This window comes from Sinohyriopsis cumingii, chromosome 13 (assembly GCF_028554795.1).
Source record: "Sinohyriopsis cumingii isolate HCF-2022 chromosome 13, ASM2855479v2, whole genome shotgun sequence".
Lineage (NCBI taxonomy): Eukaryota > Metazoa > Mollusca > Bivalvia > Unionida > Unionidae > Sinohyriopsis > Sinohyriopsis cumingii.
The window spans coordinates 28,741,036-28,764,193 of record NC_142973.1 but is presented as its reverse complement, the minus strand read 5'-3'; the positions used below and the strand labels follow the sequence as shown (position 1 = coordinate 28,764,193).

The 23,158-nt window shown below is 34.8% G+C and overlaps 1 protein-coding gene across 1 annotated transcript in view; it reads right to left on the bottom strand.

Annotated features, from left to right (window-relative positions):
- Window positions 1–17,662, bottom strand: part of LOC149785113 (1,4-alpha-glucan-branching enzyme-like) — a 66,602-nt gene extending 48,940 nt beyond the window's left edge. Inside the window, exons 1-5 of the mRNA XM_089978882.1 lie at window positions 17,510–17,662; window positions 12,610–12,779; window positions 11,165–11,280; window positions 5,149–5,265; window positions 3,158–3,302 (exon numbers count right to left, since the gene is read on the bottom strand). Of these exons, the coding sequence (XP_089835008.1) occupies window positions 3,158–3,302; window positions 5,149–5,265; window positions 11,165–11,280; window positions 12,610–12,779; window positions 17,510–17,595 (634 nt within the window). The 5' untranslated portion in view covers window positions 17,596–17,662. The remainder of the gene's footprint in view (window positions 1–3,157; window positions 3,303–5,148; window positions 5,266–11,164; window positions 11,281–12,609; window positions 12,780–17,509) is intronic.
- Window positions 17,663–23,158: the final 5,496 nt, after the last annotated feature.

Genomic DNA, 23,158 nt, shown 5'->3' with positions numbered 1-23,158 from the left:
TTGACTGGCAGCCGAGTGAGAAAATGTACTGATATTTAGTGATTGAATTCAGAGGCAGAAAGACCCAGTTTTAAAATCCTAGCGAGACCTCTGTTTAAAGAAATCATATATTATGTAAGTTTTTATGATAAATAGTTGTAATTATACTGTAAATAAACAGTCTGGTGAAATAGCGATCAATGAAAACTTCTAGTAAATGCTAACAGGTGGCAACAGAGAATGAAATAAACACCAATTAAATGTCTTCGTGTGTGAAAGTCACGTTCTAATCTTTTAATTCTGTTTCAGTGTAAACATTATAATCACAACATATTCTGTTCATTGAAAACATGAAAAGAGTCAATCGACCGTCACATCGAAACCCGTGAGTACTTCTGTGAGAACCTAATTACATGTACATGCCGGCTTTGTTTTGATCAACAACTTGGGGAAGTGTTTGTTGCATTAAAAAAAAAAAAACGATTACAAGAGACCTCGGGTGCTGGATTAAGGGTCTTGGAGCTGCCTTTGACGTAAAGCAAAACAGAAACAGACAACGACGATGATAGTGACTTTGAATGTTTCAGTGAAACTGATGTCATTAATGCCAAGGCTGTTTGGGAGAAATTCGTTCAGACTCATGGTCCTGAGATGGGCGTTTCTCTTGATGATTTGGAGGAGTGGATTTGTGCTGACAATGATTGCCCCACAGCCGAATACATGTCAGATGAAACTATAATTATTTCTATAGCGAACAAATTTGCAGCAGAAGACGATTCTAACTGGAGTAACACAAGTGTTGAAAGTGATGCAGACGCAGATGTTGCACCCCCACCCCTCTGCACAGGAAGCAATCAAATATTTTGATATTGCCATAAGGTGGCTGGAGACCCAAAATGTTGACTACGTAAAGCTCATGCAGTTGAGAAATCTGAGGGATTTTGCTCGGCGGCAGAGAAACCATGGAGTAACACACACAAAAAAATTAACTGATTTTTCCAAAAAGTGAATTGATATTTGTCAAGCGTTGTACAAACGGCAAGTATTAACTTGTTCTAATTTACGTTGTTTTAAATTTGTAGACCAATTAAATATGTTAGTACTGATTAACCCTTTTTTCTTTTTGTTTTCCATTTTACTTCTATCGCATTCAAATCTATCTATCTATCGTTCGATTGACACTGTTTCTCGAAAAGTTTCGATCTTTTGTATATAAAAAAACGTCTAATTTGGATCAAACAATAAAACTAGAATGTATTCAATTCAACATAAAAATTAGTGACGTAGTACACAATGTGTGAAGTGGTACACATGTTAAGCGAAAGCAAACCACGTGGTATAATGTTTTCGATGATCGCCTCAATATACTGTAATTTATCCTGAAATTAATGTTGTCCTATGAGAAAATAATAAAGTACACCGTTATGAAGAGATATTTAATAACAATTGATCTCAGAACGACTATAAAGTGAGTATTCAACAGTATAATCTGCCTACCCCCCCCCCTTATTTTTCCATTATGTCATCAATCACTTTATTGGTTTTCGGCTTATTTTATAGGTCCCTCGATAACTCGCGCCTCACTTATAGTGCGGTCGATGTTTCTGGACCCCAATGTGCACGAGTTATCGAGGGAGTGGTGTACAAACAGAAATATTACCTTTGATCTTCTTAACTGTCTAATTTTTAAAAAGCAAAATAAATTGTGTTCCAAAAATTAGAGGAAAACAAGTAATTACTGTTTGAAATGATCTATATGAAAAGAATGCATGAATAAAACTTGTGGTGGTAAGTCTTGACCCACCAAAATGTTGACTGCCTATATCTAATGGTCAGGATTGAAACAAAGCTCTCCTATGTAAAATGCACCACAGGAGTGCCTGTGTGAATGACCTGAATGCAATTCATTACCCGACAAATGGTTTGCTGGATGTAAAAGTGTGTTGTTATATATCCCAACTACATTTATGGTGGGGCATAACAGGTGAATCGATATTTTAAACATTTAATTATAATTTAATAATAATTTAATTATAATTTTGGTACAAAGATTTTCAGGTATAAAGAAAATGCACAAAGGAACCTGAGTAACGAGCAGCAATGCAACACTACTAATATTTCATCTAACACGATATATGTATTTACAAGCTATTTGCAGGTAGCAGTGAAATAATGAAAACTATACACCTGTGCCACATGTAAATAGATTCAGACATACACAGCCTATAATATGATACATTATTGATACAAATATGAAATTGATGCTCTTTTACCATCTTTAGAAGGTTATTTAGTGATAGACTGTGCTCTTTTATGTGTGTTGACATAATGATTGTATTTCCAGTATGTAGATTACAGACAGAATATACTTGGCATCTATTTATATACCATTTTCATTCATGACAAGATAACAATAATACCCTTAAAGAGACTACTGTTAATTGTCAGTTTTATTCAGCATTTTATGCCATTTAAGGCAGGCTCCATTTGATCAGATACAGGACTCACTTTAGCCGTCATGCCCCTTGTTTTTCAATGCATGAATGCTTTAAAAACATCTTATTACCACTTTCATGTCTCGCATTATAATCTTATCTTCAAAACAAAAGAAATAACACAATTTCCCCATGCAAAGAAAATCTCTTCCAACAGTAAATGCCAACAACTATGTGGTAAACCATAGGCAATAAAGAAAACAAAACATAAATACTAGATACGGACCCCTGCAATTAGCATAGCACTATATCAATAAAGAAAACAAAACATAAATACTAGATACGGGCCCTTGCAATTAGCATAGCACTATATCAATAAAGAAAACAAAACATAAATACTAGATACGGGCCCCTGCAATTAGCATAGCACTATATCAAAGGGGTACTACTACATCTGGTAATATAAGTTTTGTTTATTATTTTTTTCCTATTTTTTTTTCTCCTAAAATTTCTATATTTTAAATAGTTACATTTTGTTCAATTATGTCTTGTATTCCTTCTAAAAAAAATCATCAAGTTCTGGCCAACATTCAAGGAGTTTTCAACAAATTCAAGAATTTTACAGACATAAAACCAATATTTTTCCTTCAAATTCAACCAGTTTTCATGGCATCACCTAAAATTAATAAATGTGTATAGGTTAAACAAATTGTGTTTTAATGTTCCATTCACAAATTACAAACCGAGCTTGGAAACTCTTGGTATGATATTCTGTGTGAATTCCTTGTATGAGGCCACTTTCCCTTCCCAGGAACAAATGCCAACGTGAGATTCATATATCTTAAGACTTGCTGGCTTTGGAGGGTGACCATGCTTGAACTGGTATTTCTGCAGAAAATTGAATATATAGTTTAATGTGACATACAAGTTAGGAATAAACTAACACAAACACAAGTATTTGTTTAGGGGGTTTTCATGGGCCAATAATGGTCACTTGTCCAAATGAAAAACATTTCAAAATTATACACAATTGCCATTTTCAGATATTTATTTTTAAATGTTCTAACAATCCACTCATATTGACAAGAGTGTGGTATGTAAGAGTGAATTCACCCCACCCTCTGATTAGAAGAGCTCTAACAATCCACTCAACCATTCATATTGACAAGAGTGGGGTAAGTAAGAGTTAATTCACCCCACCCTCCGATTAGAAGAGCTCTAACAATCTACTCATCCATTCATATTGACAAGAGTGTGGTATGTAAGAGTGAATTCACCCCACCTTCTGATTAGAAGAGCTCTAACAATCCACTCATCCATTCATATTGACAAGTGTTTGATATGTAAGAGTGAATTCACTCCACCCCCAAATTAGAAGAGCTCTAACAATCCACTTATCCATTCATACTGACAAGAGTGTGGTATGTAAGAGTGAATTCACTCCACCCCCCGATTAGAAGAGCTCTAACAATCCACTCATTCATTCATATTGACAAGAGTGTGGTATGTAAGAGTGAATTCACTCCACCCCCTGATTAGAAGAGCTCTAACAATCCACTCATTCATTCATATTGACAAAAGTGTGGTATGTAAGAGTGAATTCACTCCACCCCCCAATTAGAAGAGCTCTAACAATCCACTCATTCATTCATATTGACAAGAGTGTGGTATGAAAGAGTGAATTCACTCCACCCCCTGATTACAAGAGCTCTAACAATCCACTCATCCATTCATATTGACAAGAGTGTGGTATGTAAGAGGGAATTCACCCCACCCCCTGATTACAAGACAACACTAGAATACAGACCCGAAAACAGGCAATTTTGCCAGATCTGCATTTTGTTTAGACTTCAGTCATGTTCTTTCTACATTCCGTTTATATTCCATCCATATTTACATCTGAGTTATCATCTCACTGTTTTTGAATTATGATCTCAGAAATGCATTTAAATACTTTGTTTATCCTTCCATTCTTCATTAATTTCTGGTTACATTCATTTGGATAATCATTTACCAAGTCTGGATTTCAACTTTGTATAGTCAAAAATAAGAGCTACAAAAAGTAACTACAATTCAAAAGACAGCACTGAATTTACAATAAATAAATATATATAACTGCAACTACAATAAATAAAAATTACAGCTGTAGAGTATTTGTCAACAATTTTTTTTCTTCAAATAAAACTTGTGCAGACACAACAAACAGTGACGATGTTATTACATCAATGGCAGTTATAAGAACAATGTCATGTCTAATAACTAAGTGAAAACTTGTGCTAGTATAAAGAATCTGATCATGGACTATCATGCACATGGTCTTTTGATTGTAGAAATCTAGTGGCAGCAGGTAAAAAGGTTTTCAAATCCATTCACAAAATACTGTCATTGTTTTGCATTCTGTATATGAGCGCAGCTCTTCATCCACTTCAAGCTGCGTCATTTTGTTTGCGTTTATTCTGTATTTCATTCGCATTCATTCATTCTTTTTCACTGGTCAAATTACTTGTTTCAGGGTTTGTAAAAGTAGTCTTATGTGATGGAGAATGAGCAGCAATTTAAATTTTGAGAAATGGCTTGAGGAAATTAAGTTGCATTGTTATAATCTACTTTACAACTTATATAGTCAACAAATGACAGAAAGATGGCAATGCAGACATTGCTACTGTCATTAATTTAATATCCCAAATATTTTAGTTCATGAAATCTAAAATGTACATGTACAATATAAACTGACCTGTGGTGGATCCCAGAAGATATGGTCATAAATGGGTATCTTCTCTGGGCGATTGACATATGATGCCCACGGATCTAGCCTATCTACCAGCTCTCCAGATTTGGTTTTCACAACCAGCTGAAATAAAATTTCAGAATCTTGACTGAATGCTCAAGTCACTATAAAAGGAAAAGCCTCTTTCAGCACACACACACACAAATTTTTCTAGTACCTTTTTTATCCTCCCAATCCAGCCCTCCTAGGCTAAAATGTGCAGTTAGTTATCTCCCCTTGATACAGGTATTGGTACAGAATCCCACAAGTTCTTCATTTGCTACTGGAAATGAAGTCACACTCTCCATATGGATATAACTGCTGGTTGACTGGGAGGGTGTATGTGTATTAAGATCAGTTAAGTATTATGAAAGAAACATACTTTACAAAAAAAATTGGTTTCTTATTCAAATACATTATTCGATAACAATACCTTAGAAAAATAGGTAAAAGGTGGATTGAGTTACATCCTCTCATCCCAGTGAGGCCATCTCAGGTCCCCTACAATATGTGAGAGAGCTTCTATATAACCGGGCTGGAGAATAGAATCAATCGGTCAGAGCAGCTTCAAAAAAGGCAAAATGTTTTTCTCATGCAAGTCCAGCAGAAGTTGTGAAGCCACATCCTTATGACCAAGGATGGTAACTCGTGCCATGGCTACAGGTCATACCAGGTCGAGCTGAGCTTTTGGAAATGAAAGATTTCTGAGATCAAAGATGGAGAAAGTGGTTGATGACCTCCACGCCACAATATGATCTCCCTCAACACACCAGTTCAGTCCTTATAAAGTACTACCTCATAGCTTGCCTTGGTCCTGAAGATGACCTTGAGATGAATTGTCCAGAGTAGACAGGGATTTCATTATGAAAGCCTGATTCCCCATGAGGAGGAGCCTGTTATTAGCAATGAAAGCAGGGCCAACACAAATTGTACTATCTAATCCTGTTGGAACTTAAAGTTCAGGTCAAATGATAAAGCATGCATCTCACTAATTCTGCCTGCCATAACTAGTGCAAATAGGAATCAGGTACTATATGAGAGGAAAACCAATGATGCCCTTGAGAACAGTTCAGTGTTCATTCAACCAAGTTAGAACCCATGATAGATCCACCATGTCAGCTAAAAAATTTGAGATTCAATAATTGTATTTGATATCCATCTCCTATGATGACTTGGCATGTCTGATATCATATAACAGGAGTCTTTTATCATGACTGGTGCAGACTGTTTCTCATCAAAGAGCCAAAGCAGGATGTTAGCTATTGAGGTATTGATAGGATCAACAACATAATGTGCTGGTACCAACATCACTGTGCTAAAATTCTCCTTTTCCTCTGCACCACTTGATGAGAAAACTCATGAGGGTTTGTTTAATATGATCCAGATGTGCAGGTTATCAATTGGGATGGAATGCCTGCCGTTGTGGTTGCTCAAATAGACAAGGAAATATATCTTTTTCCTGGGGTTTTCAGCCACATGTTGATGAGGCCAGCTGATCCACAATTTCTCCCACTTGAGTGGAGCGATCAGGATGAGGTAACAGTCAAATTCTCTTGCTTTTTGAATCATCTTCTGAAACAGTTGTGCTGGAGGGTGAGCATAAGTGTCCAAACCATTCCAATCGATGGAAAGAATGTCAACTATCCAGGCCTTCAGATCCAAGGGCTGCCGAGACAAATGATGGGAAGGAATTCCACTGTGGAGTGGATGTGGTCTCTATCAAATGGGTATGGTGTGCTGTGTATGACCCATGCAAGCATGCTCTTTAGAGGTTTATGGAGAGAGATGGAGGCACCAATTTATCAAGTTCATTATCAGATGATTATACACATTTCCTAGTTTATATGAAGATTAAGTAATAGATATAATGCCTAATCAAATTTCAGATAACATTAAAACAGTCACCATGCCTCAAAAACTGTACTTATACTACTGTACATTTTTCATTTAGAAAAGGCTCATTGATACCTTTTGCAATAAGTTTAAGCTGTTACTTCATTCAAAGAAAATTGAACAAACTTAGGCTCTGACTTGACAAGACCTTGTTGATCTTCTGAACAGTGCAAAGTCATCCTCCTGTTTAAACCTGAGAAGTAATCCTCTGAGGTATGTACATTTAAATTCCTGATGACAGCCACTTCTGTTGAAAATAACAAACAACAGAAAACCCTGAAATTACTCTAAAATGTGAATATCTTTTGTCCTTGAAAAGCAATCATCCAGTCACAAGGCTGAATATACATGTACAAAGTTATGAACATAAGTTCAATTCTAACTGCATTGATACTGTATGGGACTGGCCTTTATCATTTTTGTCATGGGGGTATTTTTTATTCTTTCATTCATCACGACATAAATTTGTTTCAAATAATATAACCTTAATCCAACGCTGAAGGTGTTTATGTGCCAGTGGTGGGACATATAATGCTGATGTGCCAGCAGTCTTTTGTTGGATCACAATAATACATTCAAAAAATTAAATCCTTATTTGAAACTACAGTATAAATTGAAGTATCTGTTTCCAAGAACATTAATTTTGAAGTACACTTTCAATTTCAGAGAAGAATCACTTGCATTAAATAATCTGAAAAAATAAATTCCAGCCCAAATGAATTACTGGACACAAACATAATACAACTGATTCTGCCAATATCTTAAATCATCAATACATTTTTTTTCAAGTAACAAGATTATACAGTCTTCTACTTGACCTCAGGTCACAATTAGCATTTTTTTAAATAAAAAAAACATTACCTAATGGAAAACAACCTTTTGGAAGGCTCACAATGCTTACAAAATAAAATCTTACTTATAATTAGAAGTGTGTTACTAAAAGTATAATATAAAACCAGAAGACCTGTCAATTCCTAGGGAATTTCCAAATTTCACGACTCAGATTGCAAAAATATGTTTACAACAAAACCAAAATCAATAATTCAAGTCCAACATACATGTACAATGTTGCATTCAATAGCATTTAATACATTTATTTTAAAAATTAAAAAACCCCACTAACAAACAAAAAATGTAAATTAAATATACATAATATTATCTTGCTTTGCAGCTAAATGGATTAAGTGGAAGACATGGGATTGATTCCTCATATCTCTGTATCGATCAATCAATCAATAAAATGATGGCTGTTAAATTTACATGACTGAATGACTTTTTACAAGACCTATCAGTAGCAGTAATACCAAGTTTGGTCTCTAGATTGATCTCAAATTGGTTTAGTGCTTTCCACTGCATATTATGGAATCCTCTAATTAAAACAAATCAAAAACTTAACAAAGTACTATTGATCTATTTCGAGTGCATTTAGTGCAATGAGTCTTTAAAAAAAAAAAATTATTTTCTCTACACTATGCTTTCAGAATGTTCAGATACATTCTGTTCCTTATTTCTGTTGCATTTTACACAATATACATTGTAGCATACAAAATTCAGTAATACTGCACTCCCTGCAGTGGAAAGAACAATCATGAATGATAGACAATAAACACTGTACAAAAAAAATCGCATTAATACTTGACTAATGTGAAACAGTATTGCACAAGTTCTGATAGTCACCCCATGCATGAGTAGGGTCTCACCCCATGCATGAGTTGGGTCGAATCAGGTTGGGCAGCAGGGTGGGATGGGGGTGGTTCCAAATTTCCAAAGGGCCCTAACTGGCACCAAAGCAAAAGTACATGTCTATTAACTCAAAGTACGCACAATTATACTGGGTTCATACAGAATTCTGAATGATAAACTCAATGACTTTTTCCAAACTTTCAAAGACCACAAACATAGATTTCCAAAACCTATTTTCACTAACATTTTGTATACAAGTTATGTTATACGAGTAAACGACATATGCAAAATACTACAATATTGTTTAATGACAAAATGAAACTGAATGGGTCATCAAAAGAAAGAAACCAGTAAAACTCGACTAAATCCAAATCTAACAACCTGGGACAATTTTATTTGTGATTATGGAAAGAAATTAAAATGTTTGGGTTTATTTCAATTTTCAAAGACTTTTAAAGACCTCAGGGTAATCTGCTCAATTTCCCCAAACTTTCAATTCCTTGAAAATGCTATCTCATTTTTCCCAAACTGTCAAAGACTGTATGAGCCCTGACAATACCTAAAAACATGCACACAAAAAAACAATGGTCAAATTTCAAGTGACAAGTAACTCTGTTTTTGTGAGTGTACATTTCTTTTTTTTGTGGGGGTGATCCAGCCCTTACAAGTTCTCAGTAATATATTGTAATATTTCTTCTGACATCCTATCACAGTATTCTATAATATTTATTAGGGAGAGACCATTTATAATTTTTATAATAATATTTCAACTTCAGATCTGTATTATAAAAAGGACACTATGACATTCCTTACTTATTTGAAATACATTTATCTTGCGATGAATGAAATAACAAAAAATATCCTGGTCGGAAAGATCCAAATAGCCCCAAAATTTAAATGGCCTTGCAGCACATATGTATTTAAAACTGAACAAGTATGTATATTCAGCCTCGTTACTGGGTCATTATGTAATTCATAAATTCCAAATTTCTTCATTTTTGTTGTATATTTTACTTTTTTTTAAATAAAGTCACTGTCAACTAAATTTCATTGTCTAAGCCCGACGATTACTTTTCATGATTAAACAGCAAAATAAATTTACACTCTTACTCTTCCCTTAGGTACTGTAAACCTTGCATCAAGTCAGTGTGTACATTTGTTAAGATTTCTTTGAATAAAATGAAAGTGTAAATATATTGCAAAAGAAGTCTATAACCTTCCCTAAATATACAGAATATATAAGACTTTTTATTTTTTTACTGTCCCAATATTTTTTACAGAAATTAAAATCGCTTGATTCTTGAAAAGATATGATTGTCATAATTCACTGACTATTCAAATGTCAAGAAGGTGGGCATCATCAAGTCAGTGTTTAAGTTTTCTAGATGTAAGGAATATACAAGACTTTTAAAATTAATTTCTATTATCCATATATATGATCGAAATAAAGATAAAAGATTGCTCTGATGGTATTTGATTGTTAATTGCTCATGACATATTGGTGTTTCTATGGGTAGTCTTCACTGATTGGCTGCTGTTCAAATGTCAATCAGTAATGCCAAACAGCCACTTCATGGTAGATATGCCATCACCATGCCGGTAATTTTTTAAGTATTTTATTGCTCCATTGTGGAGTAAAGGTACAGAGAATTAAGTCCCCCACCACAATAAATGGGGTTCCAAAAATACATATCATCTGTAATATATATATATATATATATATATATATATATATATATATATATATATATATATATATATTAAAAACATCTGGCATCACCAATACTGGTAATAAACATTATGCATATAAGGCAGTGAAAGTTACCCTTGTGAAGCACACTATTTTCATGGATATCAAATCTCATGGTTTGGGTATAAAGTACATATTCATGGGTACCTAATTTCATTACTCTATCATTTACAACATTTTTTTTTTAAAGTACGCCTCTGTAATTGGTTATAATGACAATAATTTTCATGCATTTAAAAGCCAACAGAACTGCAGTTAGGAAGTTAATAACATTAAGTAATTCATTGCTAACATCTTGTGTAAATGCAGAGATCTTGAAGCAAAAAATGCAAACTTTTCAATTTTTTTTGGTTCACAGTCCATCCAGAGGTAATGGTAAGAGAATTCAGAACCATGATCCATTTAAAACTGACAAGATAGATTGATTTTCATCTTTTTCTTCTGAACACATTAATTTCACGAATCTAGAGGAAACCAGAAGACTGATGCAAAAATAAAATGATGCTCACATGCACACATTCCCATTACAGATAGCTTAAAAAGGGAGGTAATCAAAGATAGCTTTTATACTGGCTGTGTAAATTAGTACAGATATTAGAATTTGCTCATGGTTTTTTTGAAAGGGCAGAATGAAAAATTTTAACTGCATTTTTTAACCTTAAGTTTTGAACAATGAACAATGGGACAGGTGCCATCAGGTCGAGGTGGAATCTTCAACTCCCATTTTCCAAAGTCCAGCTTGTTAAACTTGTATTGGGTCATCTCCCAGTTATCTAAAAAGAAAAAAAGAAACCAACCCTAAATATTCAACTTCAAACAATATATAAAAAATTTCCCTCATGATTTACATAGTTTTAAAGTTTTTTTTTAGCCCTTTATGTCAATACTCAATATACAAGTCCTTTTCTAGCCTTTTATGTCAGAACTCTGCATACAAAACTTTTCTAGCCCTTTATGTCATGGCTTGACATAAAAATCGTTTCCCCATCCATCATGTTGGAGTTTGATATACAAGTCTAGCCATTAATGTCTGTGCTTGACATAAAGTAATTTTCTGATTTGGACTCCACTGTTAACTTTTGGGGGGGGGGGGCCATGGTAGCTTAGTGAGTGTGTGTGAATTAGATTTTTAACGTACCTTTAACAATTTTTCAGTCATATCACTATGATGTTTGCAGTGTGACAGTTTATAATGATGTCTAGTACTGGGGCATCATGCCGCATGATGTCCCACCCAGTCACATTATCCTGACACCAGGCCGACCAGTCCTAATGCTAGCCTCTTAATGCTGAGCGCCAAGAGAGGCAGCTGTTAGTACCATTTTTGTAAGTCTCTGATATGACTCAGCAGGGGATCAAAACCCATGACCTCCCACATCCGAGGCAGATGCTCTAACCACTAGGCCACCAGAGCTTAGCTGGTAGTGTGTCAAACTTGTAATCCAATGAATCCAGATTCAAAACCCCTACATAACCATCCTGGGTTTGCCCCCTCTGCTTGTCCTTGGGAAAGGCTCTTAACTGCTGCTTCCTCAGCATCATATTGCCAATAAAGCCATTAAAAATAACTGTTAAAATTAGCAACTTTGACTCTAAGAATGAATTTGTTATAGGGTTTAACGCCATTTTTCAACTCAAGATAAGCTATACATGGTGGCCAGTATAAATGGTGGAGGAAGAACCTGGGAAAATCCCAGAAAGAACCACTGACACACGAGAATCTACCGGCAAGCTTTCTCACATACCCAAATTGGCAGAGCTAAAAACTCGAACCCATGCAGACAGAGGGGAGATGGCAGTGATCCGTAACAGTGTGCACTTTAGACCACTTGGTCACTCAGGGCCCAGAGAATGAATTTGAAACAGAACTGCAAATAAATAATTTTCGTAAAGAAAATGCAAAGATTAATTTTGAAGAAGAAAAAAAAACATTTCCTTAGATGAGGTAATTGTGTATGTCCTTTTCCATTATCACATCCCATAACAACTAAAAGGTTAAAACCATGATTGACAGTATACATGATATTGAATTTTGCTTTGAAATGCACAACATAATCATAAAGATGCAACCATACATCTGAGGATATTCTCAAAATACATACTGAAATCTCCACGTAGGTATATTTCTTCTGCACCTGGGGCCCATTCTTTCATAATGATACCACCATCTGGAGTTTTGTGGATGCCAAAAGTTTCATAACCTCTGCTAAACTTTTCAAGGCCACCTTCATTCTTCTCAATCTTGTCTAGAAGCTCCTTAAAACAGCCATATCTGTAAATAAAAGATTACATGGTTAGGGTTTCTTCAAAAGCTATATTTACAAAGTTATCCCATTGTGTGTGCAGGAAGTTGTAACTTAAATTTATTTCAACAAGTAGAGAATATTCCTTATTATTCTCTCATCTTAAATATAAACTTCCGTTTTAATGAACACTATGTCTCATATGCCAACCCCACCATGATTATATATGGGGGTGTGTACCAGCTAGTATGTACTTTTGAGAGAGTGACGTATGTAAGGGGAAGTTGTTTGCATTTAGAACACGCACAACAAACAGAGAGAATGTTGGCATACCTCTATGCTACATTAATGTAATGTGGATATTTCTTTGGATATTGTACTTTTGGAAATTGTACATGATCTAAGCACACATGCTAACTAAAACGACTGTCCCTTGTGCTAAAAAAAATCAGCCTGAATTAGTCTTAAAGTACACTACCCATAGCAGCTATTAAAATAGGGAAAGTGAATTTTGCCAGACTAGACAATACCAGCTTCTGAAAGTGCAATGAATGAATTACCAAATATATAAAATGTAAAAACAAGTTATTGCCTCTTTTTTATAAAATTTACCTCTAAAGTTCAGGAAGTGAAAATGACCAAGTGGAGCTAGCACTTTTTTGAAAGGTGCACATCTGGAGTAAGGCCAAGCTGTATACTCTATAACCCAAATTACACCCATCAATCATACACCAAAATAAAGGGAATTAAAGGTTCTTTGAATTATACCTAAGATATACAAGGTCTTTTTAAATAGCCAGTATAACCAGTGAAGAAAGCTGGGGAAATTCTTTTTCTGTAAAATTCTAACCTTATGCAAAATACGAAACTGTAGAGTGCCACCTATATGTTTATGCGATCACAGGCATCAAGTACTGGCTTGTACTTAATGAGAATTATTTCCAAATTTTTAGCAATGTTAATTTTCTCTCACAGGTTGGTCTAGATTCGATTCCTAATTGGCCAATAAATCCATTAACTATGTACAGCAAATTAGCTTATCTGCTGATGAAGAAGTCAAATGGGCTGCCAAAAAAACCTTTGTTCTATCTGGAATTAATTCAATCTGACACTTGAAGTACAAGAAAAAGAATTGTGCCAAAAATGTGATTGGCATTTAGCACAAGGAGTATGAACCTATCCCCTGGGGTACCTGGGAAGGAGTCAAAGGTAAGATAAATAAATATTGCAATTCTTTCTTTATCATACACTGCATGCACACCTAACAACAGAATACACAAGAAACAGTATGTCCCATGTGGGATTGTGAATTCACAATTTACCAAAGTCAACACCCATGCATCTACTAAAAGATGTTCCTATAGGGCAGGCTGGCAGATTCCACAACCAACAGTCAAATGATAGTTTCTGTTGAAAAGTGAAATATCCGAATGTATATCCATATTACCGACAAAACCTGGGATGCAACAGCAGTTTGCTTTTGTACTAACAGAACAAAATTGGGTTTTACACGAGATGATGGTTATGCTGATATATACCTTACACTCCATGAACTACGCTACTTTGCTCATATCTATTTGTACAGAGTAAAAAATAAAATATTAAACTTACTTAGTACATAAAACAAAAAAAACACTTCATTTATAGTCTTTAAGTTCTCTAACATGGGGAGATTTTGTGAATTATCAGCTACTTGTTTTATTGTTCAGTCTAACAATAGCTGTAAATTTAAAAAATAAATAAAATAGTAACCTTCACTGTCATAATTTGCATCTTGTAATTCTGTACCTGTTTTAGTAAAATAATGTCCATTTTGTTAAATGTTAAACAATTCTCATATTGGTCAACGTTGTCTTATATCCATTTATTTTTTGTTTGCCCTTTCTTTCATCCATAAATCTTTGAAACTTTTCTGAAAAATGTTCTGTATGCTAACAGCAAATGAACATCTTCTCCATAATCACTATGCAACCAACCAGTTCCAAGCAATCAAAGTGGTTTCTTATTTATCAAGAAATAAAATGGGGGGCATGAAAATGGCGGTGTGTGAGAGATATATAATTAAAAACATATGGAAAGTAGCCATCTGATTGCTTAGGCTATAGAATAGGCCCTATGACCTCCAGTGTGCTCAGTGAGTGACTTGTGATCAAAATGGTGTTAGTGCAAATCGCAGCAGTGGATTAGCTAGGGTTGAGTACTACGTTGTGCCCTTGAGTAAACTGGGTTTAAATCTATTTAGAATAAAGCAGTCAACATCTCCAACACAGGAGTTTAACCAGTTCTGGTAGTGTCAGTATTATTAAATGGTATAGTTCCCCATCATAACCTCATTTTTGATGTATTCATTTTACTCTTCGTAACTATAATCGAAGTACAAATAATGGCATTGTGCAATTCAATTCCTGAACCAGTCAAAGTGATGTTCCATTATATATATGTATGGTCATCATTGTCATTATCTGGAGTCAAGGTCACTTCAAATATATATTCTAATTAAAATCAGATTTCACAACAAATGTACATTATATGATACATTATGTTGTGGACTGCTCCAGAGACAGAAGGTTGCAGGTTATACAAATGTCACTTACATCTGCCTTGCAGGTGCTCAGCATTAGGAGGTTAGTATTAGACTGGTTGCCTGGTGTCAGGATAATGTGGCTGGGTGGGACATCATGCTATATGTCTGTGGCATGATGCCCCAGTGTTAAACATCACTATAAACTGACACAAATAGGCACAATGCAAACATCATGGCAATATAACTGAAAAATTATTAAAGCCATGTTAAAAATCCAAATCACACAAATCATATTATGTTGTCAAAGATACTAATTACATTATGTAACAATATTAATTCCACAGCTGGGTTTACTGCCTAGATACTTATCACCAGCAGCAATACAAGTACATGATAAACAGCCTCTCAACATTTTACAAACAAAAATAAAACAAACATCTGAAATGAAACCAAAACTCTTTATTTGCAAAATGAGACTAAAACGTTAACATGCAAGTACTATTTTCACTGGCAACCAAGGATATAATGCAACCTAGACAGAGAGAAAGTCATTTTTTTTGTGCATGATTATTTAGGCCAATGACAGTCACAAATGGTAAATCATGACCACTTTACTGACAGGATGTCCAATCCATGATAACTGTCAGCTACAACTGCAAGAAGCAAGGGGGGACAAATCATGCAAGCTGTACTGTAGCTCTAGTTTGTATCTGAGTTGAACAACCAAGAGCATTTAACTGCACCTTCCATAATATGAATCATCTGTCACATGATCCAAGAAAAAAAGGCTGGTATAAAAAAAACTGGGAGCTTAAATTGAATCACAGGCCTAAGAAATTCAATTACTGTAGTAAGAAAAAAGGTTAAATATCAGAGGTATATATATATATATATATATATATATATATATATATATATATATATATATATATGCAACTCCATTTTTAAAGTCATGGTTGTGTTCCCAAGGACATGGCTGCATCAAATTCTCCTTTGCTATTTGCATGACTGAGTTTACAAATACATCAAAACAAATTTAAAAAGTTTCCATTGTATTTTCTGATACATTTATATATTAATAAATAAATAAAGACTGCACTGTTTATAATAGATCATAAAACATTTTGAATTCAAATATTAATGGTATATCCCAAGACATATAAAAAGCATCCTTGACCTTAGAAATGGAGTCATGTCATGTTGAATTTACAAAAAATCGGGATTATTTTGCAACTACTGAACATACAGTCATGATATCATGGTGCACAAACAATTTACATTCATTTGTTAGGCAAGGTGTGATGTGTAAAACTACTTTGAACGGCATAATAAAAAAAAATATGACACCCCACTCCACCCCTGATATTCTGCCATTTTCTTAAAACTGATAGAATTTCAATGGCCTGTGATTGAAGAGATTTGTTTTGTTAAATGTTCAAGAAATATGTTAAAGTTATCTATGCATGGGTCAGTTCTGGCAGCCTTAATTATGTAATATGTTTCATCTTGAGGAACTGATAATAATGAATGCTGCTGAAGTTAGGCCTAAATGAGACCCTGAAGTTCAGGCTGAAAGGAAGCTGTGTATTGTGGATGGAAGGGGGGGGGGATCAAAAGAACACGTGTGAAAACTTCAACAGGGTAACGTGGTTACGTATATTTATAGCTACTACATTTTAAGCTGAAAGTGTCATATTTGTGACGAAAAAATACATTTGTCTCAGATTTACTCGGCAGCTTCAACGTATTAAAGTATTTAACCAATCCAAGGTGCACATCCACATCAAACAATTTGGATCGAGTGAAAAAAACAAGTGAATAAAGATATTCTTCCTTAAAAGACAGCTCTTTCCACTTGAAGGCTTGGCTTTGTCTTCTTAATTTCAACAACTATTATTCAGGTGTAGTACAATTAAAAAGCTATTTTTGCCATGGCAGAGCAGTGGCAGTCTTTACCTCTTGGTTTCTTCGTTGGCCTTCACCCAGTATTGTTTTCGTCACTTAAAGTGTGTTGCATTTTTAAGGTTAGTTCATAACATTTTGTATTTTACGACGACACTTTAAATAACTTCTTCTTTTTTTATATTCCTTTTCTAAATTGTTCTCTAAACCAAGTTTATAAGAATTTGTATCTTACATCCCATCCCAGACATCACAGCAATGACAGCACACGTGAAATGTCAATGTCAACCGCGAAACTTGCAATGAGCATACCATAAAGTTCTAATTACTTACCTCCTTCGTATTTCTGCTTCGAAATATCGAAGATGGTGATCGACAGAGAATAAATTTTCAATCTTTGGAACATGTACTGATGCCATTCCTTCCACTTCACGTAACTGTTAACTGCACGCGTATATCCCAACCAGTGATCTTGACCTTATTTTGTTCCGGAAGGTCATTCGGACTACCCTCGTATCTTTCTGATGCCATTCGAATAACGTTTTTCTAGCACTCGAAGGAGAAGGCCAAAGATATTCCGATTAACTTGAAGGTCACACGCTGGTTCATTTGAGTGTTAACTCCCGGCAATGCTGACGCTGTTGTCTTTGAATATTTAGTGCCAGCTGCGGTATCATATAGCAAAACACCTTGGATGTTTTCAACATACATATCTCGCAATCTGCTAAGTAATAGTTTTGAAAAACACCGGAACCTATAAAGTTTGACCTACAAAGGCCCGTATCGTTGCTGAAAATTGACCTGTCGTATATGTTTATAGTACATGTATGACGGGTCAATTTTAAGCAACGATACGACCACCTGTGGTTTGACCTACTTTGTTCTAGCAGACGGAATCAGACAATTGTAGCCCTGTGGCCATTGTTTTTGTTTTACTTTTATTTACTTTCAAGGGATTTTCTTTTAAAATTTACTCCGGTTAGATTTGGTCACCTTGGCTGCTGACGTTAGTGTAAAACTACTTTGAACAAAAGATTGTTTTTTTTTTTCTTCTTTTTTTCATTGCTTTGAAATGACTGTTCGTTGGTGTATTTTAATCTTTGTTATTTTACCTTTAATATTACTTTAATTTCGACAACTGTTATTATGTTGTCTTTTGCAAGTAGGAGGCCCCAAGTTGTCGAATGCACGCTTCACTTGTGTCCGCATGGTCTCGGCTCGACCAATGTTAGTCTCATAAATCAGTCCCAAAACTACTAATACTGACCGATGCATTGGGGAATGATCTCACCTTTCAAATTAATGGGCAAACACTTATGAAGTTATGTATGTATAAATCCAGCGGACATTTTAGACACGTGCCCGTATATATCGAGACTACATACAGGTTTTCTTATTGGTGTCACATGGAGATTGTTTATTAATATTTTTATTGAACCCTATTAACCAGTATATCCAGATAAAATGAATTAATAAGATCGCGACACGCACTTTTAAGATATGAGGTTGAGGTATATCAAAATCATCCACATCAGTGAAAAAACATCGACCAGATGTTATGCGAGTAGTTTATTCCTCTCCATCACTTTTTAATATTCCTTTAACTACACTCCGTGAAGTTACTATGCGTAGTGGTGAACGCACCTTAGCGACTCTTACATCCACGTATTGTTTTATCCCAGCGTTAGCAACATCAATGTAGTCATTGATGAAGGCAACCGACACACCGGCATCTCTGATTCCTCGACTGTCAGTGATTCCGGCCTGGTTTTTTCGTCAATGATGTCCACGTTAAGCGTTTGCAGTTCCCAGTTCGAGCTTGAAAATTCACAAGCTCGTTTGAGTCGATGCCAACAATAACTAGATTTTATTAACTCGATCAAATCGACTTTGCTGCGAAACCAGGTCAGATTCATATCAGCGCTGCAACAGCGGCAGCAGCTGCCGCCAACAACGCTCGTATCCTGCAAGAAATGGAAATACTCGGCTCTTTTGCATTGACGTCACTTCTAGCTTCGACAACTTTCGTGTTACGGTGGCGTTCTTTTGTTTGTGCGCCTTCGTCTTCGCTAGCCATGGTTCCAATGTGTTAACCCTAAGCAGCAGAGGAGGTGAACAGACCTTTTGCTGAAACGTCACTTTTGAAAAAATAAAACCTCATACGAAAAAAAACCTATAAAAAATAAGGTCAATAACACGAAACCGAAGCCTCTAACTTACCGAGAGTTTCTCTAATTGGTTTAGTGGTTTTTTTTTTTTGTTACTTTATCATTGTCGTTCGTGTTGTTCTAAATTTGTAAGTGTGTTTTGTTTACCCGCCGGACATTTCATTGAGGTCGTACCTCCTCTACTGCTATAAATGTATGAGTAATTAAATCAATCCCTCAACCAAATATTGTATCAATACCTATACAATATCGCAATCGATAATCATGTAAATTTATTGTTATAAATCCGTGTGGAGTAGATTGTGCTTTTGAAAAGAAGTTTTTAAATCGAATCATGTCCATATCCCCACTACACCAAGTCAGATGAATAATTAGCAGAATATGTGTATCAACTCCATTAAACACAACTAAAATATTGCAGTTATCTCTGATCACTTTTGGTATTTGTGTATATCGCTGAGTAACATAAATAACTTCTGTGTTTTTATGTCTGCCTCGTGTTGTGTATATTTGATTTAATTATAACTGATCTAATGTATATTTATTTCAATTTAATTGTTTGTCAGTTTTAATATAATTTATTTTTCATTACATGATATTGTAATGTAAATTTATTCACTAGAGATAATACATTTTTAAGAAAATAGTTTGAACGTCACTGTTAGTTTATAAACACCAGGTGTTGATCTAAATCCTGGCCTTGTTTCAGAATTTGTAGCAACCTTCGTAAACATATTCTATTTTATTATAAAATTATTGGTTGTTTCCAAGGTCATGATGGGACTTTGTCTTTAAGATATAACAATATTTTATTTTATTTTTTAGAGTTGAAATGATTGGTTTTCGTCAGGGTTACACTGGGTAAACGTGATCTGTAACCAAGTATTTGCTTCTATAATCTTCCAGATGATGATCATGTGACCCTTGTTTACGTTTTAGAAAGACCATATAACCCATGTTTTGGAGAATTAATATCGGTAGAAGGTGGGCTGTTAAACTGTTAGTTGTTTGTTGTGCTGTTAGGAGTTATTTAAAATTACTTGGATTCAAAAGGATTAATTCTGATATTTTTCTGGAAAATACGTGTGCTCATGTAACTTTGTGGAACAAGGACAGATTTTAAAAATAAAAAATTCAGCTATCAGAAATCAGAGTGATAATTCTTGTTTCTGCAATGAACTGTACACTTCAGCACTACAGATTGCATCATACGTCTTCGTCTTCCTTCTTGGATTCTTCGTCAGGATTCGAACGTGAAATCAGTAGAACATTTTGTTATTAGGACTACTAAAATTGTATTCTTGGACTATTCTTGGATTATTTTTGGATTTGATTCTATAAAGCCGCAAGTTCATATTTTTTCATTTTTACATAATTTTTCCAGGGAAATAAATTATTGTATTTTTTCAAAGCTTGTTGTTTTCACTCTTTCTTGTGTTACTGTTTATTCGAGCCTAAACATAAGAAATTGGTGGCCTGTCCGGGATAATTTGACTTTTTTTAAAAATTTTAATTCCTCTAGTTTTTTAGATGTTTATTAAATCGGCAAGCTTTTTCTAAAAAGACATCAGAAGTTGAAATCTTTCTTTCAAATCCTACTCAGGAACAAATAGATTTTTTCAAAAACGATGAATTGATTCATCTTCCCAGAAAATATGATCTTTCTGAAGTAAAGGCTTCCTTAACGAAACAGGAAATAAGAAATATTTTGGTTCAGGATTTGGTAGGAAAGAATGTTTTGCATAAAAGTGCTTTGGTTTCAGACAGTAAGTCTGTATCAGACGCTGACACAAAAATGAAGGAATTAGAATTAAAATACAAAATGGAATTGGAGTTGAGGAAGTTGGAGCTTCAGAAAGAAAAATGGGAAAAACAAATGCAAATCAGTTACAGTTGGAAAAAGAAAAAGACAAAATGAAATTGGAGAAAGAGAAAGAACAAATAAAATTGGAGAAAGAAAGGAACAAACGTTATTACAAAAAGAACAAATAAAGTTACAATTTGAGAAAGAGAGAGAGAGACAGGAAACAGAGAAAGAAAAACAAACGCATTTACAAGCAGAAGAAAAAGAGAAAGAAAGACAAATGCAGTTACACGAAACGCAGATGCAAATACAGTTACAAGAAAAACAGATATGGAAGAAAAAGAAAAAGAGTGGGAATATCAATGTAAAATGAAAGAAATGGAAATGGCAAGTGAAAAGCACATTCATACTTCAGATCGAAACTTAAGTTTTGATCTTGCAAAGCATATTAGATTAGTGCCCCCTTTCAGAAAAAAATAAGTAGACAAACATTGTACTCGTTTTGAAAAAGTTGCTGAAAATTGGAAATGGCAGAGAGCATTTGACTCGGTTATTACAATGTGTACTCACTGGCATGGCCAGTGATATTTACAATTCACTGTCAGATCGCCAAAGTGGTAACTATGATGTGGTTAAAGAATGCATCCTATGAGTTAGGCCCCGAAGCTTATCGGCAAAACTTCAGAAACTATAGAAAAGAAGCTGGACAAACTCATATCGAATTTGCTAGAGAAAAAGAGCAATTATTTGATAGATGGTGCTTAGCCAAGAAAGTTGAACGAGATTCTGAAAGTCTCCAACAACTAATATTACTTGACGATTTCAAAAACTGTGTCCATAGGGACATTAAGTCTTAACTTGACGAGCACCAGATTGAAAACTTGGAAAATGCTGCTCGAGCTGCTGATGAGTATTCTTTAACTTATAAAGTTCCTTTTGTAAATAAGACTTCTACTCAGCAGTCTTTTTGTTGAAAATTATTTCAGCCTAATACAAGCCCTTCTAAAACTCAAACTGGCACAACTTCTAAAAATCAAACTTTAGAGAAGCTTGATTCAAGATCCTTGTCTCTTCCAACGTGTACCTATTGCAAGAAAAAAGGACACGTTATTTCTGATTGCATCAAGTTGAAAAATAGGCATCATAATCAACACAGACCTATTCCAAATGCTCTTATTTCTAAGAGATCAAGGTCACGGTCATGAATTGAAAGCAATACATTTGTTGTGTCTATTAAACCCCAGTCTGATTTGATTATGGAGGATTGTGAACCATTTTTATCGAAGGGTTCTATATCACTCTTGTGTGATTTGGCAAATCCTATCCCTATATATTAGAAGCTTCTAAGAGTCTTTTATTGTCAGGTACTTTGCCTTTTTCTGAGAAGTCTTCTTCTAATGAGAGTGTTCCTATTCAGGGAGTAGAGTGTGGCCTTGTTAATGTTCCTCACCATTGTGTACATTTGTCATCAGACTTAGTTTCAGGACTCGGAATGGTCTCTGTTTTACCCGTTGAGGGCATTCGTTTATTAGTAGGCAACGACCCAGCTGGAGACAAGGTTGTGGTTGTGATTAATCCATTTGTAACTAATTCCCTGATGTATTTCCAGCTTGTGCAGTTACCAGAGCTATGGCAAAGAAACCTCTTGAGACTGATGTTGATAAGGAAAGTATTCCTTTAGCTGACACATGTATTGGTCAGTATTTTGATAAGGTCACTTTCACTCCTTGTTTGGATCAATCAGAAGGTATTGATCACGGTGATCATCTTTTAACGACTCATTCTCTTTATTCTAATCAGGGTGATAAACGACAATCACTTGTCGTTGAACAGGAAAAAAATCCTTAGATCTCCTGTTTGTTTCAGAAGGCCATTACTGAAACTGAAACTACTGAAGTTCATGTCTGTTATTTCATTACAAATGGAATTCTTATGAAAAATGGAGACCTCCCGAGGTACCTGGTGATGACGAATGGTCAGTGAACTATAAAATTGTAGTTCCGAACCCTT